This window comes from Geotrypetes seraphini, chromosome 4 (genome assembly GCF_902459505.1).
Source record: "Geotrypetes seraphini chromosome 4, aGeoSer1.1, whole genome shotgun sequence".
NCBI lineage: Eukaryota > Metazoa > Chordata > Amphibia > Gymnophiona > Dermophiidae > Geotrypetes > Geotrypetes seraphini.
Window position 1 is genome coordinate 6447632 of NC_047087.1, and position 26285 is coordinate 6473916.

Consider the following 26285-nt stretch of genomic DNA (forward strand, 5'->3'; position numbering starts at 1 on the left):
ACCGCATAAAGCTTCACAGAACTGCGGTATAAGCAGAATATTATGTTATTAATTATGTGGCAAGGAGGGTTAAGGAGAGGGATAACAAGTTGCCAAAATGGACCAGAAGGTAGGTGAGTTAAGCATATAGTGTACAGCAAGCTGGGTATGCTTGCAATTCTTTGGGACGTCATTATGTGGGAAATAATGAGTCAAGCTCCTTGGCACAGTATTCGAGAGAGAGGAGAAGCAGGAATAGTTCCAGCTTGTATTGATAGTGTGGGTGCACAGTGAGTGGACGACTGTGGCGCTGCTTCACGAGAAGCTGTATGCTTCAGAGGAGTCATTTGCTGCATCCTGGGCTTACTGCAACAGAAGAAAGGCTTGGGTGCTTAAGTTAAGGATAGAGATGAGAGGCTATTAAAGGATTATAGTTAAGTAAAGCACCAGGTCCTCATGGGTTGCCTGACTTTTATAAAGCTTTTCAGATCCATCGGTGCTTTACTTGGTAGAATATTAGGCTTTGCTGGCTAGAGGACGAATTGATGGAACTTTTGGGTAATCTTAGGTAGTGGGTCTGTCATGATCATCTTGGGTGGAAAATTATAGGCCGGTCTGCTAGAGAACACAGAGACAAAGTTGTTCCTGTCCCCGCAAACTCTGCCCCCATCTCCACCCTGTTCCTGCAAATTGTCTGATCCTTCCTGCACACTCCTCGAATAGTTAGGTTTTTTAAATACTTTAATAAAATGATTTCAATATAAAATCATTCTATATAACTGTTCTATAAGTCAAATACAGAGCAAGGATCAACAAAAGGTAAGGTTTGCCTTTCTGTGGATGAAAACATTTGTTAACCGAGTGGGCACTACTGAGGGAGAGGAAAACATGAACAAGAAACTGCAAAGTTAGAAGATTCCAACATCTGGCAACTAAAATTCAATGCTATTATGTGCTGGAGTGAGAGGCTGATATGCACAGATGGGGGGGAGAGGAATCACGTGCTGATGGTGTGAGGATCTGAAGGCGAAACAGTGCGACAAGATGGTGGCTGCAGCCACAGGCATAACCAGTAGAAGAAATGTGTTGATGCCCCAGTACAGGTCGTTGGTGAGGCCCATTTAGAGTATTGTGTTTTGGAGACTATCTGGACAAGGATAGAAGATGACAAAGCGGTTCAGAGAAAAGCAACAAAAATGGTAGGAGGGTTTGCGCCAAAAGTAGTACGAGAAGAGACTAGAAGACCTCAAAGTGTATTTCTCAGTCAGTCCTGGAGTCGCCCCGGCCAGTCAGCTTTTCAAGATATCCACAACAAATAGGCATGAAAGAAATTTGCATATAAATGGAGGCAGTGTATGCAAATCAAGTTTATGCAAATTCAATGTGGATATCCCAAAAAAAAACAAAACATAAAACTCACTTCTATACTGCAAATACCGCTACGTTCTATGAGGTTCACAAAAGATAAGAAAGGCAAAGTATGCCTTAATTTTCAAAGTATTCAGAAAAAATACGTTTAAGACACGTTGAAATTGTAGATAAGAATAATAAAAGAACAAGGCATTCGGAAAAGTTGAAAGGGGACAGATTCAAAACCAATGCTAGGAAGTGGACACCTGGAATGCGCTTCCAGAGGGCGTAATAGGGCAGAGTACGGTACTGGGGTTCAAGAAAGGATTGGACAAATTCCTGCGGGAAAAGGGGATAGAGGGGTATAGATAGAGGATTACTGCACAGGTCCTGGACCTGTTGGGCCGCCGCGTGAGCGGACTGCTGGGCACGATGGACCTCAGGTCTGACCCAGCGGAGGCATTGCTTATGTTCTTATGGGAGAGGAGGAGAGAGTGGATGCTGCTGATGGACCATTTGGCCTTTATCTGCCATCATGTTTCTAGGTTTCTATAACCATAAAGCTCTATGACATCACAATGCAGGTGCAAAGAGCCTTAGCCAATAGGAAGAGGAGATGCAAATGTTAAGAGCCTTAGCCAATGCGCTTCCAGAGAGCGTAATAGGGCAGAGTACGGTACTGGGGTTCAAGAAAGGATTGGACAAATTCCTGCGGGAAAGGGGGCTAGAGGGGTATAGATAGAGGATTACAGTCCAGGTCCTGGACCTGTTGGGCCGCCGCGTGAGCGGACTGCTGGGCACGATGGACCTCAGGTCTGACCCAGCGGAGGCATTGCTTATGTTCAGTCAACATAATTAAGAAAGTCAAATCCTTATCCCATAATGCCGTTTGAAAGGACAGCAGACCTTGTTGAAATCTTAAATTTACAGCCCTTGGCAGATGGAAAAGAAAATAGTGTCTGCGATTTCTTGGAATGTTGGGAGTTGTTGAATGTGAACGATGCCAAGAGATCTTCTGGAATTACCTTAAAACAGAGACAACCAAACTTGAACTTAATCCGCGCTTCAATCGTTAGCCTAGTAAGATGTAATATTAACATACTTTCAGATTATAAACCAAGCGAACCGCTGCATTCTGAATAACGCACAGTCTCTGCAGATTTTGTTGGGCTCCAGCGAGACAAACGATGTTACAGTAGTCACGTTGACTCAAGACCAGAGCTTGCACTAACAGTCGAAATGAATGTGTGTCAAAATAAGCTCTTGGGCTTCTCAGTACCATGAAGTCAACCTGATTTTTCATTGTGAGGTTCCGATCCAAAATTACACCAAGTATCTGGATGGAAAAATGAACTCTATAGGTTTTAGCAGTTAAGATAATTGATGTTTCCAAGTTTATTAGTTTTTAATATCCCGACCATCAAACAATTGTCTGGCCGGTTAACAATAAAATTAATAAAGAGTTTAAATGTAGTAGAATGTGCATAAAGATGTCTAAAATTAAACATAAATGACAAAGACTTGACGTACTGGAGTGTGAGGGCAATAGGGGAGGAAAGGGAAAAAGTTACATTGTATAGATGAGATGGAAAGAGTGGGGGGGGGATTGAACGAAGGGAAGGGGGAGCGTTAAAATGATGGATGCTTGCCTGATGAAAGAGAAAAAAAAATAAAAATTTAGGTTTGATTAAAAGCGTCCCGAAATAAGAAAGTCTTTAGATTGGTCTTGAATTTGGCTAATTGTTGTTCGTCGCGGAGGTATTGTGGAAGTGAGTTCCATAATGTAGGGGCGGTTATAGCAAAATTTGTTTTGCGAGTATAATAGAAGTCTCTTAGGGATGGAATATAGAGAAGTTTTTGGTCTGATGATCTTAATGTACGAGTGGAACTTTGAGGTATAAGGAGTTTGTCGAGAAATGTAGGTTGATGTAAGAGTTTGATTTTGAAAGTGAGTAGAATAATTTTATAAGTGATACGGTGGGAAATGTAACATCTTCCTTCAAATTTGGCGAAGCATAACTAATTTAGTCTTCTCAGTATTGCTCATCTGGTGTGGGAGCAATGTTCGGATACTATTGGTATTGGAGGAGAAGTGTTAGAATGGTTTCGGGGCTCTCTCATGTCTCGCACCTATCAATAATGATCTTTCAGGTATTTGGAATAATTCATCTGGTGTTCTGCAAGGTTCACCATTGTCCCCATTGCTCTTTAATGTTCATATGTCATCATTAGGTGCGCAATTGTCCCAGCTGGGGATAAAGCTGTTTAGTTATGCAGATGGATTTTACGATCATTATTCCATTTGCAATTTCTCTTTCTGAAGTTATTCCTAAAGCAACTAATGGAGCAATGGATGACTAAACATCGCCCTCCGAAATCACCCCCACAGCAACTGAAGCACTAAACATGATGGAACAATGGACCACAGATTTCAAACTAAAGCTCAATTCAGAGAAAACTAAATTCTTTATAGCCTTGCCACACGCACATAACACGACAAAATCACTACACATTAACAATCTTAACTACCCTATTCAACCAACGATGAAGGTTCTGGGAGTAATACTGGACCAGGGTCTAACCATGAAAGACCATATAGACTCCCTAATCAAAAGAGGGTTTTTCACCCTCTGGAAACTTAGGTCTATTAAGGCGTACTTCCACACTTCAGCCTTCAGAATTCTAGTACAATCCCTAATACTAAGCCACCTGGATTATTGCAACATCACCCATCTGACAATCCCCCAGAAGCAAATGCAAAGACTACAACTGATACAAAACGCAGCAGTCAGGATGATTTTCGGGTTGAAGAAGTCCGACCACATAACCCCTTCCTACAGACTCCTACACTGGCTGCCGATGAAGGCACGCACGAAGTTCAAGCTAGGATGTCTCTGCTTCAAGGTATTAAACGGTCTAGCCCCTAAATACATCACAGACCTCTTCTCATTCCCAACCAACAGACATGAAAGAAAAACACACCTGAAATTTGTCTCCCCACCGGCTAGAGGGTGTAAATATAAGAGATACCATCAACAACTGCTATCGTACCAAGCAGCCACATGGGGCAAAGACTTAGAAAAACTAATTGCACATACAAACAACTATGGCGAATTTAGGAAACACCTAAAAACCTACCTGTTCTTGAAATACCTAGGTAACGAACCGGAACATCAGCCCCCCTCATAATACCACCACATACCCGATCCTGTAAATTGTAAACCCCAACCCTAATCACTAACCATGAACACTCCATTCAATTCATGGAATATTTCTAAATTTGTGTTAGCAGCATGGCACTCCCTGGTCTTGCAGCACACAAACTGTTGTTAACATTATTAATGTTGGAATTACCAGATGTACAATGCTATACCCTTTAATTCGCTGTATGTACAGTTTCTCTTTATTGTATCTACAGTTTCTCTATATTGTAAACCACTTCTCTTTATTGTAAACCGCCTAGAAGTCGCAAGATTGTTGGCGGTATATAAGAATATATATATAAGAATAAAGTTATTATAAATTTAGACCGAAGCTTAACTCAGAAAAAACCAAAGTTTTTTGTAGCTTCACCACGCCCGTTTGATACTAAAACATCATTGCGTATAAATAAATTCAATTATCCTATTCAATCTACCATTAAGGTTTTGGGAATAATACTGGACCAGGGCTTGACTATGAAGAACCAGGTGGACTCTTTGGTCAGAAAGGGTTTCTTTACTCTTTGGAAGCTTCGGTCCATTAGGGCGTATTTTGATGTTTCATCATTTAGAGTTTTGGTACAGTCTCTTATACTAAGCCAGCTTGATTACTGCAATATTGCCTATTTGGCAATTTCCCAGAAGAATATGCAACAATTGCGGCAGTCAGGCTGATTTTTAGGTTGAAGAAATATGATCACGTAACACCCTCCTATCGAATACTTCATTGGCTGCCAACGGTGAAGTTTAAGTTTGGTTGCTTCCGTTTTAAGCTCTGGTTTAGCTCCCAAATATATAATTGAGCTTTTCTCTTTTGCAACCAACAGACATATGATAAACTCACATCTGAATTTTGTTTTTCCTCCTGAGGATGTAAACTTAAAAAAACATCAAAATCTTTTTTCATATCAAGCAGCGTTATGGGGTAAGGATTTAGAACAATAGCTTTTGCTTACTGACACTTATGGGGAATTTAGGAGACATCTAAAAATATCTGTTTTCGAAAAATTTAGGCAGCTAATTTGTAAAAGTTTTATTATGAACTATTTTGATCATTTTAGTATCTTTTTTAGTTCTATTCAACTTCTGTTATTGTTTTTTAAGCTATTGTAAACTGCATACAACTTTACAGCCTTGCGGTATATAAACTGATTATTATTATTATTATTATCCATAGTTCAATGGCTATCAAAATGTCAGACACCACTTGACTAATCTGAGATAGAGAAGTAAAGATAGGAACCAAATAGTTTAACTTTAAAGTTGGACAATCTCCTAAAGATGCAAATAGCAAAGAGGACAGCGGTGAGAAAGCTCATTATTCAGTTTTACTTGATATGTACAAGACATTAGAAATCCTTCAAACCATTTAAGAACCTCACCCTGTATTCCAATAACATCCAAACACTCCAGTAGTTTTTTGTGGTTGACTAAATTGAAGGTGCTACTCAAAATCCAATTGAAGTATTAGTGCACTGGTGCTCTGAAACCCGATTGTGACTGGCAAGGGGGTATTCCAGGACAGGGAGATACAATATAAATGTTTAAATGCATAAATTGAAGTTGAATGCCCTCCCAAGGGAGATGGAGATGAAAATGGTGGCTGAATTAACACCCTCCAATAGCAGACTGCAAGACCATCCTACTCACATTTCTTACTGGCACAAACTACCCCCACACAATGTTTGCCGCTCCATGTCTTCCATGCAATGTTGCATCATGCATGCTCACCTTACCGTTTTTTGCCAAATCATGTCATACTATGTTAGCCATGCTTTTAGTACTAGGTTTGCCATGCTGTCTACCAAACATCAGAGCGTGGTGAAGTGGTTAAAGCTACAGGCTCAGTACCCTACGGTTGTGGGTTCAAACCCAAGCTGCTCCTTGTGACCCTGAGCAAGTCACTTAATCCTCTGCTGCCCCAGGTAGATTGTAAGCTCATCGGGACAGACAGGGAAAAATGCTTGAGTACCTGAATAAATTCATATAACCCATTCTGAGCTCCCCTGGGAGAACCGTATAGTAAACTGAATAAATAAATATGATGTGGAGCCATGAAACTTTACAACTTATTCCACACTTTTCCTTTCAATGAGGCAAATGCATCAAGTAAATGGGCACAAGTATAGGGGGACCAAGACGTTATGACATCACAATAGGAGGGGCTGCTGAACATTTCTCAGCCCAAGAAGAGAATGGGGAGAGTGGTGCAGTGGTTAAAGCTATAGCCTCAGCACCCCGAGGTTGGGGGGTTCAAAGCCACGCTGCTCCTTGTGACCCTGAGCAAGTCACTTAATCCTCTGCTGCCCCAGGTAGATTGTAAGCTCATCGGGACAGAGAGGGAAAAATGCTCGAGTACCTGAATAAATTCATGTAACCCATTCTGAGCTCCCCTGGGAGAACCGTATAGAAAAATGAATACGTGTCATTTAGAAAGTGACCTTACTATGTCTGGCCCCATGTCAAACCCAGGATTCCGATTCCAACAGTGGCCAATCCTGAATCTGGCAAGATCCCATAAGAGTAAAAGATTTCATGCTGCTTATCCCAGAAATAAACGGGATAGAAAGTCGGTAGTGATTTGGATGACTTCTACCTTATCTACCTCTATATCAGGTCATCCAAAACTTTGTTTTAAAGAAGAGCAGGAATCAGCGACAGAAGAGCCAATAGAGACATCCTTATGCTTTTCAAAGATAGTTTCATTATGTTAACACTGCTCACCTATATGTGCCATAGAATACTTAAACCCCTAAAGGCAAGGCTGCCGAAACACGGTGTCAGGTCATAGAAACATGACGGCAGATAAAGGCCAAATGGCCCATCCAGTCTGCCCATCCGCAGTAATCATTATCTCTTTCTTTCTCCGAGAGATCCCAAGCCCTTTTGAATTCAGACACAGTCTGTCTCCACCACCTCTTCCAGGAGACCGTTCCACGCATCTACCACCCTTTCCGTAAAAAAGTATTTCCTCAGATTTCTCCGGAGCCTATCACCTCTTAACTTCATCCTATGCCCTCTCATTGCAGAGTTTATTTTCAAATTAAAGACGCTTGACTCATGCGCATTTACAAAACATAGGTATTTAAACATCTCTCAAGAAAAAAACTAAGAGTAATAGAAAAAAATCCCAAAATTTAACTATAAAATATTACTAACCAGAGATGGGTTACACTCCCCCGATAACCATTTCACAAACCAGTGGAGAAAAAGCCTCAAAAATTTCAATGCAGCATTCTCTAACCCTTACCACTGAAAACCTAATGGCAACTTGGAGCAGGCTTTGGGGTGTTTGACTCTGCTTTTAAAATCTGGCAGTACTTAGATATGATCTGACTTGCAGGATATCAAATAATAAACCTGAAGCAGAAGTCTGTGTGAGCCCCTAAACCAGTGTTCTTCAATGCAAGGCCCAGTGGTGGCCCCTGCAGACCTCTTTGCTAGCCCTCATTGGGGCTTTTTTTTCTTGCCTCTGTACCCAGTCTCATGATTGGGGGGGGGGGTGGAAATGGATAGCAGAAAAAGCCACAAGCTTGAAGGACAAAGCATTTCTCAGTTGGTAAAGAGAATGCATTTGGAAATGCTCATCTTGAGGATGGTCTTAATAAAGATTTTGAAGGCAGGCTGGTGGGGCAATCTCTCCTGTATTCTGTCCCAGCTGGTTCTGCTCCACCCTGCCTTCCTCCCACCCCTGGACCCATCCACAGCCTACCTTTTGACACACTGGTGGCCCAGAGGCATTACCAGGAGAGGAGCCCCCCTGTCCCATGCAGACTTGCTGTTGAAATTGGCTGCTGAGAGCTCTCACGGCAATCTCATGAGACTCTGCAGCCATTTTCAACAGTGATAATGCACAGGGCAGGAGCATATGATGCGGGAGGGATCGGCTCCTGTCCAGGCTCATTGCTGGACTACCAGGGCTTAAGGTAGGCCTGCAGTCAGTCTGGGAGGGCCTAGAATCTGGGTTTATATTCAAGTATGTAGAGCATTCTCTGCTGAAACTCTGGATCTACCAACTCAAAGGAAGGAAGTTACATTAAGGGGATCAGAAAACGGTTTCCCATAAGCATGTGGCAAATGCCCAGATTTCCCCCTTCTCTAAAAGCAGCCTAACTCACATGCAATAGAAGAAACCTGGGCCTCTGACATAGAACCAGCTTGATAATAAAGTCGGCTTCAAAGGAAGCTGGGAGGCAGCTGTTTACCACCAGAAATGCAACTGTCCAATTAACCTGGGACTTTACTCATCTTCTCTTTCAAGATGGCCTTTCCCTGTGCTCACATCCACCTCTGCATCGATCCCTGGCTTCTACCAGCAGCACTGCTGTCTTGGATTTTTACAGCCCTAGAGCAGTGTTTTTCAACCGAGATGTTGCCTGGTGTGCCGCAGGGCCGCCATCAGGGCAGTACTACCGGTCCTGCATTCAGGGGCCTGGAGCCGACAGTGGGCCCGAGGCAGGGGCGCCAGTAGCTCGCCAAGGCAAAGTAAGTCGATCACCCAGGACTCACTTTGTCTTGGCGATCTAATCTATCGGGCCGATAAGTCTTCTTCTCCCCGACGTCAATTCTGCAGTCGGAGAGGAAGTTCGGGCCAGCCAATCGCTGCCTGGCTGGGCGGAACTTCCTCTCCGATTGCAGAATTGACGTCAGGGAGAGCATGCGTCGGCGTCGGCTTTGGGGCCTGTTATCCATTGGTGGGTCCTGTTCCCTGATGGCAGCGGCAGTGGCTTGGGGAACGGCTGGGAGAAAGAAAGAAAGGGGGCAGGCAGGGAAACAGAAGGAAAGAAGAGAAACAGAAAAAAAGAAAGAAAGGTCAGGGAGAGAGGAAGAAAAAGTTGGGGGAGGGAATGAGGTGTGGAGGAGAGAAAGCATACAGGCTGATAGAAGGGAAGAAAGATTGGATGCACAGTCAGAAGAAGAAAGTGCAACCAGAAATCACCAGACAAGGTAGGAAAAATGATTTTATTTTAAATTTAGCAAAGTGGAGGCAGTATTACCACAGTTTTCAAAGGAATTTGCCCAAATAACTTAATAGTTAACTGGGTAAATTCCCAGAGATGAAAACTTCCCTTCACTTACTATGCACAGTTCTGAATTTATATCTGCTGTCTATATTTTACAATATGGTCCCCTTTTACTAAACCGCAATAGTGGTTTTTAGCGCAGGGAGCCTATGAGCGTCAAGAGCAGCGCTGGGCATTCAGCGCAGCTCCCTGCGCTAAAAACTGCTATTGTGGTTTAATAAAAAGGATGGAGGGTATATTTGTCTATTTTTGTATGCTATAAAAAAAAAATACAGAGAGAGACTGAGAGCTGTTGACGAAGAGCTACGTGTGTGTCTTTCTTCGATTCCAGCCAGAATATCAGCTTTGTGTTCAGCCAAACAGGCCCAGGTTTTGCACTGAATAAAGTATTTTATCATTTTTCACTATTCTGTTGACTTAATATTTCATAATAAAGTAATTATAAAATACTTTCTTTGTGTTTATTTGATTCCTATTCAAGAGAATTACTTTATATATAGTCAATATAGGCACAAAGTTAAATTTTTTAACATTTTCTAATGATGGTGTGCCTCGTGATTTTTTTCATGAAACAAGTGTGCCTTTGCCCAAAAAAGGTTGAAAAACACTGTTCTAGAGTACTTCAACCCAGACTGGAGTTCAGGACCTTTGTCAAAGGAGGAAACCTGAAATGATTAGCTACAAAGTTCACATGGAGTCTCTCAAGCAGCAGAAACTGAGGGTTTAACAGCCTGGAGCTAAGCTGTTAACTGGATACACCAAGCCATGAACAAACTTCCACACCTTTCACCCCTGGTGTTGAGCAGTAAACACAGCTTCCTGCTTCCTGAATGGACCTAGAGCAAAATGGTGTGGCCGCGATGTTAGTCCATTCTTAAAATATGTAGAAATAAAAAAAAATTTTGCAATACCTTTTTTATTAGACTAACTAGAGCAGGATTACATTAGCTTTGGAAAGTAGCCCTTCAGATCAGAGATAAGAACATGTAGACAGCTAACATCAAAGTATTCAAATGACAGTCTCATAGGAAGAGGGAGAGGAGAGGAGGGGAGGGGAAGGGAAGCTGGGAGACAGGGAGATAAGGTGTCAAAGCAGTACAATAAGTTTTGTGGGAGAGAAAACCAATGCACCTACTACCGTATTACTACTAGACTTCTATAGCACTGAAGGACATAACATAAGACTTGCCGCTGCTGGGTCAGACCAGTGGTCCATCGTGCCCATCAATCTGCTTCCACAGCGGCCTTTAGGTCAAAGACCAGTGCCCTGAGACTAGCCTTACCTGCGTACGTTCTGGTTCAGCAGGAACTTGTCCAACTTTGTCTTGAAACCCTGGTGGGTGTTCTCCCCTATAACAGACTCCGGAAGAGCGTTCTAGTTTTCTACCACTCTCTGGGTGAGGAACTTCCTTACGTTTGTACGGAATCTATCCCTTTTCAACTTTAGAGAGGGCCCTCTCGTTCTCCCTACCTTGGAGAGGGTGAACAACCTGTCCTTATCTACTACGTCTATTCCCTTCATTATCTTGAACGTTTCGATCATGTCCCCTCCGTCTCCTCTTTTCAAGGGAGAAGAGGCCCAGTTTCTCTAATCTCTCACTGTACAGCAACTTCTCCAGCCCCTCTGCCAGCAGGAATTGACCTTCTGTAAAGCCCCAGAAAGAGGAGAGGCCTTGTGTACTGCCTACTGTGCCATCAAGGAACATCTCCTTTCCTCACCCGGGACACATACAGACATGCCAGGGATACGGAAGACCCAAGTGTCAATCACCACTGGCAAAAAAAAAATAAAATAAAAGGATTCGGATTTCCTGCCCAAGGGTAGTGAACAGGAGGAATAAACTGAATATTTTTTCTGTTGCTATTGTCCAAGAGTACATTGTATGGTATAGTACAGTGTTTTTCAACGTTTTTACACCTATGGACCGGCAGAAATAAAAAAAATTATTCTGTGGACCGGCATTGTTCCGTGGACCGGTAGTTGAAGAACACTGGGCTAAGACCCCGCCCATCTCTACCCAATCTCCACCCCAGACCCCGCCCCATAATAGTACTAATTGCATCTGGCACATCCCGTGCCTCATCTGGAAGCCTTCCCTCTGACGTTGCAACGTCAGAGAGAAGGCTTCCGGTTCAAGCGCAGGATGCCCGTAGGAGCTACTGCCCATGGCTTTGTGCACTGAATCAGTTAGGAAGAGGGAGCTGGCTCGAAGGTAATGCCGCATCGATCGCACCGTGGACTGGCGGTTGAAGAACACTGTTTTGGGTCTGATGCACATGCTGGCCCTGTGGACCAGCAGGAAATTTCTGTGGACCGGCACTGGTCCATGGACCGGTGGTATAGTATACTACTTACAATGTCAACACAATATCCAGCAAAACATTTCAAGACAGCATAGGGGGGTGTAAGTGGAGGTGGAACAGAGACAGTAACAGCAGTTTTACACAAACCCCATCTTACATGTGAAAAAGACCTTTTACAAAGAGTTACCCCAGGGGTTCCATGTAGAACAAGGCCCACAGCCGACAGATTACAAAGACACGTAAATTGGTACTACATCCTCAGTTTAGGAGAAGTTTGTATTGAAGAATCTTGCACTATAAGTATGGGAAGTTGTAGCCTGCTAAGCTGTAAACCGTTCTGAACTCGTTGGGGAAAACGGGATAGAAAATGAATGGGATACATGTGGGTGGGGTAGAGCCCAGGTGAATTCACCATGTGTCACCCACATGCTCAGAACAGGTATAAATCTTCACAGGCATATTTTAAATTATAAAACAGCCTCAAAAGAGTCACCTCATGGACTTCAAGCTAGGCAGCCGATTAGACAATTTACCCTCTTAACTTTGGAAATACAAGTAAAAGCATTCAAGCCAATAATTAAGAGAACCTGACCTCCCCAGGGCTGTAACATTACGCTCGTGGGAGCGGGCGAGCCCTACACCTGCGAACCCTGCAGAGCACACCTCATTCCCAAATTCCTTTCATTCACAGGGACTAAGTAACACTGGCAGGATCTGCAGTAAAATCTGTGGCCAGGGTTGCCCAAAAAATAGCTGTGCAAGTCTCTCCATGAATTTGATTGTGCTCGATCCGAAAACCTAAAGGGACCCCTCAAAGCCACCGATTTTGGCTTAATGGAACTAATTGCTTTCTATTCTAGCTATAACTTATGTTTCCATACTCAGCAATGCAAAAAATCTAACTATTTTATTTAATGAACTTCCCAATAGCTGCACTTTGTGGAAAACAAAGTTAACCTAGTTCGCTAATAGCTAAACACTTCTTCAAAGCTGTTGCATGCCGGCGCCCAAAGGAAACAATCATTTCCTGCTTCTGTAAATGCCCCCCCCCCCCCATCACTGCCTTTAATCCTTCCCAGAACGGCCGAGGGGAGATCTCTTTCCTACTAGTAATTATTTCTATAGCGCTACCAGACACACGCAATGCTGCACTGAGTCGCAAAGAATAAGAAAATAGTCCCTGCTCAAAAGAGCTTACAATCTAAACAGGAGGTCATGGATACAGTCAAGGGGAACAGAAAGTTAACCTACTTCACTAATAGCTAAACACTTCTTCAAAGATGTGGCAACAGCTTAATTATTCTCCAAGTGAAAAAAAAATGTCCTCCAATTGGTTTTAAAAGTATTTCCCTGTAACTTTATCGAGTGTCCCCCTAGTCTTTGTAATTTTTGACGGAGTGAAAAAATCAATACACTAGAACCCGTTCTACTCCACTCCGGATTTTGTAGACTTCTATCACATCTCCCCTCAGCTAATATTGAAGGTTCATTTAATAAAATACTACCAGATTTTTTTGTATAAAATCTCATTTTATCGATGTATCGTTGCCAAGTGTGAAAACATAAAAGTTATAGCTATAATATCAAGAAGTTTGTTTCATTAAGCAAAAACACCAAGTTATAAGGAAAAAAAAAAAAAAGGAGCTTTAGGTTATCAGTAGCTTTGAGTGACCCCAGGATGAGCTTTAAAATATATATTTTTTTAAATTTTCTGATCAAGCATAAATTCACGGGAAAAACTTTGATTCACAGAGTTTTTTCAACTTTAGATTTTTTCTGGACAACCCTGTGTGGTGTTAAAGCCCTAGTTAATAAGCTAATGACATGCAAATCAGTAGCATGTCAAAATCTGTACTGTGGCGTGATATTTATCATGTATTAAAATCTTGATTTACTGCTCAATTTGTAGACGTCAAAGTAGATTCCAGTCAAAGTTTGCCTTCTTTCCCGAGTGAAAACCAAAACTCACTAACGCCTCTGCCATCCTCCCTCCCCCACAGAAGGAGAGAAAGTCTTTAAAATTTCAGATGAAATTTGGAAACGATGGGTTTTTAGAGAGGAACAGAATGTTTCCAATCCGATATTACACTGGGGAATTCCAGAGAGGAGAACGATAGAAGGTACCATTTTGCTTGGAATGGATTTGGAAAAGCTCTTCCATAAGCCCTTCATTCTGGGATGGGGATATCCCAGTTCAATTACATTGGGCAAGTCCCACAGTGAGCCAGGGAGGGGGGGGCATGAAGGAATCTGAAAGGTCCAACGCGTCAACTGCTCCTCGCATTGTATTCTTCTAGTTTTATCGCTCTTATTTGCCTTGAATTTAGACGAAACTCCCTCTCCCTGGTCTTTCTGTGTCTGGCTGATTCCCGACCATCACACTAAAGTTTTATTTTACCTCCTTAAAGTATCAGGTGTGATTTCCTGGTTTGCAATTATTTCCATATCAACTGCATTCTTACTCCAGTGGTTCTAGTGGACATTTTGCCCTGCTAAAAAAAGATAGGACAGATCATTAAGCTGGCAGACGAATGAATCCCTCTCTCCTCCTCAGGAGCACTTGGTTGCTTTGGTTCTACTTAACCTCCCCCTTTTATCAAGCCGCACTAGAGGTTTTTAGAGTGGGAAGAAGGTACTAGAAGTGCTCCGAAGCTCATAGGAATTCGATGAGCCGGCTCATACTAAAAACCTTGATAAGAGGGGCCCCGAGTCATTAACACAAAGCATTTTACATTATTTCAAGTTAAAAAGGATCAAAAAGGCAATTTATCCAACAGAAAAATCCTGTACTAAGCTGAAATGATCTTATCTCCCGAGGACATTGAGAGAAATGGCAGAGAAGTGCAGGATTATTACATCTACATCTGCCTTGAATCAGGTTACAGAGTTTAAAAGCTTTTCCATCTTATACCACAGCTCAGCCAGCCTCAAAATGCCTACAGCTAAAGGGTTAATTTTGCCACCCTGCCCTGAAGAGCTTCACAAAGCAGATAAACACCGTCCAGCCTGAAGAGCTCCTTTTTGAAGGTGGCCAACGTCCCCTCCCCGGAAATAAGGATTCGGCATCTGTCATCCAAGGGCTGGGAGCATTCAGTGACACAGAATGAATAAGACCTGAAGGAAAAGCAGCTGAACTTGTTCTAGGCTCTTGTGAATCTGCATCTGCCTGTGGCAACCCCATTCAGTGAGGCAGGGTTACGTGGGCCAAGCATGGACCTCATTGATTTCATGGCGTGGCCTCAACGCCCCAAGGTTGCCAGCTCAATTCCAACACTGCTCCATGTGATTCTGGGCAAGTCTTTTAAGGCCTCTTCTATGAAACCAAAGCATGGGCCGCTGCAGTAACTGCCCCAAAACTCATGGGGATTTAAAGGGCTTTGGGGCTTTTGCTGCACAGTTTTGTACGGGGTGAGGAGTACCACAGTGAAATTGTGAGCCTGCCAGGACAAACCGCTTGGGTGAATCTCTTCATGAACGAGGTGGTTCACAAGTCTAAATAAACTAGGGTCGCTGCCCTCCCATACACTTCTGTTCTATACATATAATCAGGCATATTTTCTTCTCCCCCCCCCCAGAACAACCTGTGCTTTATGTGCATATGAGGACAATTTCTCCCTCTCTCCCAGTAGGTGGTTCTTGGGAGTTTGTCATTGTCGGGATCTATTACGGCTGCTCTGTCACCTTACTCCACCTAATCTCACTAATGGTTAAGCCAATCCTGCCTTGGGTTGAGAAGGCAGAGCCCATGGCTACTCGGTGTTGGCCTTTCGAAGGTGTCACCTCTGGAGCAATACATTACATTAGGGGGATCCACAAATTCAACCCTCAAGGTCCACAACCCAGCCCAGTTCAGGATTTCCACAATGAAGACGCTGCTTCTATTACATACAAATCTCATTCATTGTGGAAATCCTGAAATCAAGGCTGGGCTGTGGATCCCTACCTTGCACCCATCTTCCCACCATTCCAGGCTAAAATCATCTCGGGGTGCCAAGGAGAAGACTGTTTTCCTTCTGCTGTGGTCAGTCCCCATTGATGCAACTTCCTGTTTCCAGCAGTTCCCCGTAACAAGACCAGGAGAGGAAGACGTTGGATCGGCATGGATAGAAGGAGGTGGACATGCTGAGCCTTGGGGCCCAGGGCAGCTTCACTGTTTGCTCCCCCTTTGGCACAATCACCTTGGGCCATATAAAACGGCCAGGTGGGCCGGATTCAGCCCACGGGCCTAGTGTTTGATACATGTGGTCTAGGGCCAGGCCAAGAAGGCTGCAAATGCAGGGAGAGAGATCCAGCTGCTCCTCTATTCTTGTTGGCCACAAGAATGGTGCGATGCCCGCTCACCCAACACTACCATGGGCTCCTCATCCTTGATACTTAATGTTTAGAAAACATTTGCTGTGCCAGCTCCACTCCTTCAGGTTATCCAAGCACAAATCCTTCCCCAGCCATCAGCATACAGTAATAGCTCAGGATGGCCCAGAAATGGACATTACACATTGATTGATCTTTCAGTTTCAGGTCTACAATGGAGAAAATGATTCTTCTGCATATTTAGCTTTCAAATGGAAAGCTGATGCCGGGAAGCTCTCTGTACACAGAGGCAGGTAGCAACGTGCCATCCTCAAGAGACTAAAAGGACCTCCTGTTCAAACAAAGTTTCCAAGGAGCCACACTTACTCTTGAGACTGCAAAGCCTGAAGGAACCTTCTTAAAAGCCTTCATCTGCCAACAGAAAACAGGGAGGAAAAGTGCTAAAAAGGGACAGACCGATTAATTAGTGCCCTTGAGTCAGTGCGCCAGCTCAAAAGAAGAATGCTTAATAAGAAAGAAATGTGGACCTCTGCCAAGAGAGCATCCCGCTTCCCTCCCCAGCTGAGCAGCTGCCAGAACAATTCACGTGGCATCGAAGCCCCACAAAACATGGCCTGTTCTCGGCTTTTCTCCTCAAGTACAGAACATCCTACATTTCAAACTTCCCTGCTAACCATTCTGTCCCATTTCTGGTTTGACCCCCTTGGATTTTCTACCACCCTGCCAAACAGGGCAGCAAAGTGGGAGAGAACTAATAGGTCAGTGCTCGAACTCTGGCACGGTACCAAGAACAGTAAGAAGCTTCCCCTTGCTCAGCACCGATAGCATGCAAATTATATGCATGCGTGCTATTAATGTTGAGCATTGGAAAGTTAATGGGGAGGCCTATGGACAAAATCTGTGCTCATGAGCATGCAGCAGACAAACCCAAGGGTGAAACACACGGACACCTATTTTCTGCCTTTAAACACACACTTTTTACTTTTAGTTTTGCTTGGAAGGTTTATATTTAAATACAGGAAGCAAAGTGCCAATGGTTTTTCCAACTCACACACATTGGTCTGTTTGCCACTGCCAGTATGCAGTGGTGCTGCCCAATTCAGGAAAAACATTCGATTCAGCCTATTGAATCAATTTTTCGATTTGATTTTCCTGCCCAATTGGGTGGTTTGGTTTTTTATTTTCAAACATCCTGGTGGGTTTATTTTATATCCTCTTCACCCCCTTAACCCTCTCCTACCCACACTGGCGCTGTGGTGTAAACAAAATAAACAAATAAAAAAGACTCTCACAGTCTAACACCAGCTCTGGCAGGATACACGTTTCAAATCCGACATACTGTAATTGCAAAACAGAAAATAAAATTTTTCTCTTCTACCTTTTGTTGTCTGGTCGTTATTCAAATCATGTTGGTCCCAAGCTCTGGTTGTCTTTTGATAACTCATCTGCCAGGGTCTCCTGCCCATTTGTCGTTTTCTTCTTTCTCTGTGCTAACCATCCATTTTCCATCTCTGTCCTCCCCTTCTGTTTCCCTTCCCTCCCATTCCCCAGAGGTCTGGCATCTTTTGTTTTTTCGTCTCCATCCCAGCAGCTGCCGCGACGGACCCCACCATTCCTATTGTCCACCATCTCTCCTTTTCTCAACTACCCTTTCATCCAGCATCTCTCCCTCCTTCCCCACCACCCCAGGGTCCACCAGCTCTCCCTTTCTCTTCCCTACCCTCCTATCCTGTATCTCTATCCTGTATCTCTATCCTCCCTCCAAACCATCCCTTGTGTCCAACTTCTCTCCCTAAATCCCATTGTCCACCATCTCTCTCTCACCTGTTTTTACACCCATTTCTTCTCCCCCCTCCCTCTCACCCACCGCAGTCCGGCATATGTATCTCTTTGGACCCCCTCCCTCCATGAACTTCTACACCAAGCCACACCCCCCCGAAGGCCTGCATGTTCCCCCCCTTCTTTGTAGCATCCTTCGGCTTCCCCCTTGGCCTCTTGGTCCCACCTTCAGCTAATTAGGGCAGCCTGCAGAGAATCGTCACTGCTGTAGCAATCCTTAACAGGCTGCCATCGGCCTCTATAGCACGTTCCCTCTGCCGCGGTCCCGCCCCTCCTCTGACATCAGGGGTGGGATCGCAGCAGAGGGAATATGCTGAGGAGGACAGCAGCCTGCTAGCATCGCTACAGCACTGGCGATCCTCTGCAGGATACCCTAATTAGCTGAAGGTGAGACTGGGAGGCTGGGGGGGGAGGGGAGAGCCGGAGGATGCTACAAAGAGCACCTCTGCACTGCAGTACTTCCCGAATGACCCGAGAGACCCCCTAAAGCACGAACAGCAGGGGCAGTGGATAGCTAGCAAGAGGCAGTGCTGCCGCTCCTGCTTTAAGAGACCTGAATGAATTGGCAAGCCTGTTTCTTTTTTTAATGAATCGATTTACCAAAGTGAGCTGACGGAGAGCTGCCAAATATCTTCCCACGTGAGGCCACGACACTGCTGACCAATGTCAGTGATATCTGCCCCACCAGCCTGCCTTCAAAATCTTTATTAAGACCATCCTCAAGATGAGCATTTCCAAAGGCATTCTCTTTACCAACTGAGAAATGCTTTGTCCTTCAAGCTTGTGGCTTTTTCTGCTATCCATTTCCACCCCCCCATCATGAGACTGGGTACAGAGGCAAGAAAAAAAAGCCACAATGAGGGCTAGCAAAGAGGTCTGCAGGGGCCACCACTGGGCCTTGCATTGAAGAACACTGGTTTAGGGGCTCAGACTTCTGCTTCAGGTTTATTATTTGATATCCTGCAAGTCAGATCATATCTAAGTACTGCCAGATTTTAAAAGCAGAGTCAAACACCCCAAAGCCTGCTCCAAGTTGCCATTAGGTTTTCAGTGGTAAGGGTTAGAGAATGGCACAGGGACAAATTTGTCTCTGTCCCTACAGGAACTCAATTTCCATGTCCCATTCCTTAACCCTTTCAGGACCAAGGGACATATTTGTCCCATAACTTTAAAATCCTATAAATTTTGATTGGGATAGTCTACAGTTCTAAATTTGATATGTACGGATTCCATATGATACTGCCTTTATGTAAACAAACTGGTTCCGACATTCATTCATTAGCGTCGTTGCCAGATTGACGAGAAAATTCACTTGCCACACTGTCCATAAGCCAGAAGTGTGATTTTTTAAATAAAAATAATGATATTTCACAAAAAAAAAAATCAATTTTTTGGCATCTGCAAGCCCTTTTTAATATAAAAATGTCGTCAAAACCACAAAAATTGGCCTACGATCCTTATGGTCCTGAAAGGGTTAACTGAACAAGTCTCAAACACTTATGATTTTAAAGTGTTTGAGGCTTGTGCAGATGAGGATGGAGCTTCCAGGAATGGGGCAAAGGCAGGAAAAGAAGTTGTCAGGATGAGAAAATGAGTTCCCACAGGGACGGGGGAAAAATGTGTCCCCGTATCGTTCTCTAGTAAGGGCAACTATTTTGTGACGTTCCGAGCCGACCACATTTGCAGGCTACTTGTGCTCATCTTTGGCCACATCGTCTCCTGCGCTATTTGCCTCTAGCAGAGCATTAGGTTCATCACTGGTACCGATGTAAGTAACTTATTAACCACATCCTACCTCCCCTACCCTCAAACTCATTAGCCACATGCTGGTGTCAGGCTGGGAGGCAAGGGTTCCCAGTTAAAACCAATCCACTCCATTGTTTGCAAAGAGAGAGCAAAGGTGGGTCTTGCTTTTGGCCTTCCTCTGTGTCCAGTGAATGCTGAAGATCAAAGCACAACAGATCTTAGGCCTAGATACACCAAGCCCACGGATGATCCGGGGAGCTGATTCACCAAGCGCCCTCATGCAAAATGAGGCTGATCGGAATCATGCCCCCAACCGAACAGTGATCCCCACGCATGCGCAGACCGTCTTTGCCTGTAGATGGTCTGCGCATGCTTACAGAATTGCAAATTTTTTTTTAACTTTAACTTTTTACATTTACTTTGCGAACCTGTGGTTTTAACCCGCTTTAACCTCGGGGGTACGCACTGCGGGGAACGGCAGTGAAGCTAGAGAGGAGGCGAATCGGGGCATGAGAGGGCAGTCGGAAAGGACGCGAGCGACTGGTCCCCAGCCCAGACGATATTCCAGATTTTGTTTAGTGAATCGCTGCCACCGGGATGGTCTCGGGGCTCAAGGATCTATCGTACGAGGAAAGGCTGGAAAATTTGCGGCTGTTCTCGCTCGAGGAACGTAGGGAGAGAGGAGACATGATCGAGACGTTTAAGTATATTACCGGCCGTATCGAGATGGAAGAAGAGATTCTCTTTCTCAAAAAACCCTCAGCCACAAGAAGGCATCTGCTCAAACTCAGGGGCGGGAAATTTCATGGCGACACCAGGAAATATTTCTTCACCGAGAGAGTGGTTGATCCTTGGAACGAGCTCCCGGTGCAGGTGATCGAGGCAAACAGCGTGCAAGAATTTAAGAGCAAATGGGATGCCCATGTGGGATCCCTCAGAGGGTTAAGCCAAGGGAACCTGTCACCAGGAGTGGGATCCCTAGGATAGTAGACTTGGGGGTGGGCAGACCTGATGGGCTATGGCCCTTATCTGCCGTCATCTTCTATGTTTTTATGTCTACTTTGCATGCCGTTTCCTCTCATTTGCATGCATGGACCGGATCGGAGGTTGATCAGCACCAAGGTTAGTGAATCGGGTCGGGGAACAATCGGGTCGCAAAGTGGTCAGTGTCCTTAGTGCATCGAGCCCTTAGTCACTAAGCAAATAGATTTCTATTGATCAGCTCATAACTGCAAGACCAGACACACAATCGGGCTTATTGTTAGAAGGGACTTTAAGTGCAGAGAACATGCAGCCTCCTGACTGCAGATCAAAGACAGTATTAAGAGCACAGAACTGGTTCAGCAAAATGCTCGGGAGGGCAGGGAGTATGCACATGGACGGATGGGTCATGGGAACAGTCCTCCTTTTCACTGCTGATGAATGCACTCGGAGGTTAAATAACCATTTATTCTCGTTAAGAGGGTGGGGGCAGGGCTCTGGTTACGAGATCAGATATCCAAAAGAGGGAGTAGAGCAAGGAGAACGGTTATGCAGACTGGGTCAGAACCGCTTCTGCCAGATGGGCTGTAGCTGTGTGTGGCTGCACAGGGGAGATGGGGGGGCCAGAACTGCCTCATCTATTGATCTCCCTGCAGCACAAGCCACAGCCAAGCCACACACATCAGGCATCCAGGGGGTGAGGGATCAGGTGCATGAACCCAGAACGAAGTCCAATACTTCAATGTAGCAGGAGAAAAAAACCCCAAAAAACTTGTAGAGGAGAACTGAACAGTTTGAGCTCATGCAGCATTTTCAACGTAAGGTCTTTGGGCTAGATTCACTAAGCAAACCAATTGTGTACCGATCGGTTTGTGACCCCTTTGCGACCAGATTTCCCTCCGGCCCGATTCACTAACCTCTCCCACAATCCACTTCCAATTCGTGCATGCAAATGAGGGGAAACGCATGCAAAGTAGACAGGGACGTACGTGATTCACCAAAGAAATTTTTGAAGCCAACTGGGCTGGCCGATCAACCCAAGAAGCAACTGCTGAGGACCAGTTGCAAACGTCTTTCCGACTCTCCAGCTCCTCCTGTCCTTTCCCGCACTGCGAGCCCGTGGTTATAACTCACGGGTTTAAAGCAGGTTAAAACCATGGGCTCGCTGGGTTAAAAAAAATAAAAAAGTCGCGGCTCAGAGGGGTCTTAGACACAAGCGCAGACCATCTACAAGCATGAGTCAGGATCACTTTTCTGCGATCCATCATTCCCCATCTCTGAGTATTCAGAAGAAGTTAAGATCACAAAACAACAAGCCTAGAACATGTATAAAATGAATTCTCAAAAGAAAACATCCAGAATTTGGCAAAGGGGAGTTTAAGTCCCCTCTCTTCTGAGACCGATTAGCTTCCAGCAGAAACTGCTGCCCTGATCCTTATCAGCAGCCCAGGCCCGAAAGGAATGCATCAGAGCAGGTGATCTCAGATGGCCCATGTGCCAGGCGGACTTCCCGTGTCCCATGGACAGAAGCAAAAAGGCACATTTTTACCACATTGCTATAGTTGGGAGAAACATCTTCTGGTGGAACTTGGCAAAATGACTGGATTGCTGCTTTTACATTGCCTCAAAAACCAATTTTTATTTATATACCACATAATGACTCTGCGGTTTACAAAATTATATGCATACATAATTAAAAAATGCTAAACACGTTTCAACAAGACAAACACAAGAAGACATTAACTAACGGTATCATTAAAATCTTTTTTTAAGTCTTTATTCCTTTTTAAAACTTTCAACAAGTGTAACATCATTTTATACTTTATCATCACTTAATATACCATCAATTCTACCTCACATCAAATATCACCCTTCTACCCAACAATTGTTCTTAAGCAGAAGAAATCATAAAATATTCCCTCCCCCTCTCCCCACCCTGGACGTGTATCAACAAAGGGAGAAAAAATATTCATTATTATTAAAATCTTTAAATTCATCCTACCAGATGGAAAACACAAGATCCCATAAAATCATTTGCAGGACAGGAAGGAATTGACAAATAATTGCCTTTCAACATTTTCTTTAAGTTCCATCTCCCATCACAGAATACCAGGCATACTGCATGGGCCACACAGGTTTTTATCTACCATCATCTACTATGTGAGGAGTCATGAAAAATGTGCCCTGGCTTCCAGGCACCGACCTGAATGAAAAATCCCCAGCACCAGACTGCCATTATCAGGTCTCAATGAGCAGAGACATGTCTGCCCTCAAACGCTGCACAAAACTTGCAGGGGGGGGGAGCACTACAAAGCTCTCAGATGTATCCAAGCCCCCCCCCCCACTTGCATCATCATTCCTAAGCAGAGGAAAACTTCAGAGCAATAAACAAGACAGAGAAAGATTAATTGCCCCATCAAGCCCAGACCAGGAGGGCAGAAGGCCTGGCAGACCACAAAGGCCACCCACCTAATAATTTATGGACTTTTCCTCCAGGAACTTGTTCTCATCTTTCCTTTACAGTCTAGCCATCCAAACAGCCAATCCCATCCTTTCTTCCATGTTTTCCTTACATCACCCAACCCTCATTTCACTTCCACAGTAGCATAGTAGATAGCAAAGCTTGCAGTGGTCCATTTAGTCTGCCCAGTAAGGCAAAAAGTCCCCTATCCCACCTCTCCTCTGAAATACACACGAGATCTTTCCATTCCCCTGAGCTTTAATGACCAAGACTGCCTTAGATTATAACCTTCTGAAGGTGTGAAATTATACACAGGACTTCCCATGTCTCACCAGAGACCATCACTTTCTTTGTCCCACTGGCTGTTCCACTTCCTGGCTTTTGTAGTCACCTGAACCCACCCAGGTCCTGTTCTTTCACGCAGAGAAGTACTTCATCCTCTATACTCTAAGCTCCCTTAGGACCCTACAGTTTTAAGGGTTTGATCTTGCTATCCTCAAGCTTTGTGCTTTCCATATGCTCCAAAAGACATCTTGTTCTGGTCCCTTCCACACAACAGATCCAGCCACTCTTCCTCATCTCCCTCATCCTCAACTTTCCCCTCTCTAGTGCAGCAGCTGCTACAGCACACCAGGGAAGGGGGCTTCAGATTAGAGAATGACATGAAGACAAATATTTTCCTGTCCCCATGAGTTCTTTGCCTGCCCTGCCCCATTCCAACAAGCTTCGTCCTCATCTGCACAAGCCTCAAACGCTTTAAATTGCTAAGTAGCAACATTCTAGAGCTCAGATTGTGATGTCATAATGCCTCATTCCTCCAATGCCTAAGCTCCGTCCTCATCTGCACAAGCCTCAAACACTTTAAAACTGTAAATAGCAACATTCTAGAGCTCAGATTATGATGTCATAATGCCTCATTCCACCAATGCCTAAGCTCCATCCTCATCTGCACAAGCCTCAAACACTTTAAAATCATACGTAGCAACATTCCAGAGCTCAGATTGTGATGTCATAATGCCTCATTCCTCCAATGCCTAAGCTCCGTCCTCATCTGCACAAGCCTCAAACACTTTAAAACTGTAAATAGCAACATTCTAGAGCTCAGATTATGATGTCATAATGCCTCATTCCACCAATGCCTAAGCTCCATCCTCATCTGCACAAGCCTCAAACACTTTAAAATCATACGTAGCAACATTCCAGAGCTCAGATTGTGATGTCATAATGCCTCATTCCACCAATGCCTAAGCTCCGTCCTCATCTGCACAAGTCTCAAACACTTTAAAATCCTAAGTAGTAACATTCTAGAGCTGAGATTGTGATGTCATAATGCCTCATTCCACCAATGCCTAAGCTCCGTCCTCATCCGCACAAGCCTCAAAGCCTTTAAAATCATAAGTGTTCGAGGCTTATGCAGTTAAGGCAGAGCTTCCAGGAATGGGACAGGGAGAAAACATGTGGAGACAGGACAGGGAAATTGAGTTCCTTTGGGGACAAATTTGTCCCCATGTCATTCTCAACTTCAGATCTCAGGGGGAGCATAGAAATAAACCTAAATGCTGCCAAGCTGTTTAGTGCAACCTCCCCCCTCAATGCAGTGAGAAGTCCCTCTAACCCTCCCAAGCTTCCCATCTCCTCCCCCCACTGGTGGGACAGGAAAAGCAAGATCTGCTGGGATGGTGGGAGAGGAGGATGGCGAAGCACAGGGCTGTTATTTCCCAACTGGTGACAAAGGAAATTCCAGGGCGCTTGCCAGGAGTCCTGGGGGGGTGGGGGGTGTTTGCAACCAGTCTCCCCGCTTTTGTTCTGCAGTTCCCACCCAGGGTCCCTTTGTCCTGCTTCAAAGGACTCTCAGGTGCAGACAGCTTCCTTCCCTTCTCACCTTTCCCCTAAAGGGATCAACACCTGGCTCACATTCTTGGGGGAGGGGGGGCGAGACAGAGAAAAGAGTTTTGCCATCGGATGATGACGAACAGCGCAGCAGCACCAAGTGCAAAGGCCTTTGGAAAAGCGCATCTTTAGCGCGGGGGGGGGGGGCCTCCAGCGTGTGTCCCCCCCCCCGGGTGACTTACCCCCTTCGCTGTCCAGCACGTCGTCACGCGGGTCTCTCGCCTCCGACCCTCTTCCCACCTGGCCAAAACAAGAGAGACTCGGGTTAACGGAGGGGCTGGGGAGCAGCCGGGGGTCCCCGCCCCGAAGAGCGAAGCCCACTTGCGTGTACCTGCAGGAGGAGGCAGAGGAGGCCGAAGCAGCGGACGCTCATGGCGCTGGGGGGTGTCGGTGTCGGTGCCGCTCCGTCTCTCTGCGCCGCCGCCCGGCTTCTGGCCGGCCCCGCCCACCGCTCGGCCTCTTAAGGGTCCAGGTGTGAGGGGGAGGGGAGCGCGCGAGCGCCCAGGTGAAGCGCTGCCATTGGCCGCTGCAGGTGCGCGGGAGCCCCAGAAGCTCGAGCCCCCAACAGAGCTGGAAGGTGGGGCTCCCAGACTAGGACGGGAGATGAGCTTGTTTTACCCCAGTGGCAAAATAAATCCAGATATTCAATGTCAGAAAATCAAGTCTGGGCTCCTTTTCTCAAGAAAGAAAGATATAATAGTGGCGCTAGAAAAGGTTCAAAGATGGTCCAGGGGATGGAACTCCTCTCGTGTGAGGAAAGAGTAAAACGGTTATAGGATCAAAGTCTACAAAATCCGGAGTGGAGTGGACCGATTTTTCACTCCGTCAAAAATTACAAAGACCAGGGGACACTCCATGAAGTTACAGGGAAATCCTTTTAAAACCAACAGGAGGGGGGGAAAAATTTCACTCAGAAAATAGTTAAGTTCTGGAACCCTTTGCCAGAGGATGTGGTAAGAGCAGTTTTTAAAAAAGGTTTGGACAAGTTCTTGGAAGAAAAGTCCATAGTCTCTTATGTAGCCACTGATTCCTGGTAAATTCTACCCCTAAATCCTGCTCTCATTTTATTTATATTTTTTGAATATCCAACCCCTAAGAACATTATGAAACCTCCTAATATCTCCTTCTAGTCTTGTTATGGAGCTCCATTGTCTTCCTAACTGTTCCCCATTTCCAAGGGGACAGTCATCATCCTCCAGC

At 44.9% G+C, this 26285-nt stretch overlaps 1 protein-coding gene across 1 annotated transcript in view; it reads right to left on the reverse strand.

The window, feature by feature from the left end:
• CDH3 (cadherin 3) overlaps positions 1 to 25551 on the reverse strand; it is a 93584-nt gene extending 68033 nt beyond the window's left edge. Inside the window, exons 1-2 of the mRNA XM_033943224.1 lie at positions 25417 to 25551; positions 25268 to 25325 (exon numbers count right to left, since the gene is read on the reverse strand). Coding sequence (XP_033799115.1) covers positions 25268 to 25325; positions 25417 to 25458 — 100 coding nt within the window. The 5' untranslated portion in view covers positions 25459 to 25551. The remainder of the gene's footprint in view (positions 1 to 25267; positions 25326 to 25416) is intronic.
• Between the last annotated feature and the right edge of the window lie 734 nt (positions 25552 to 26285).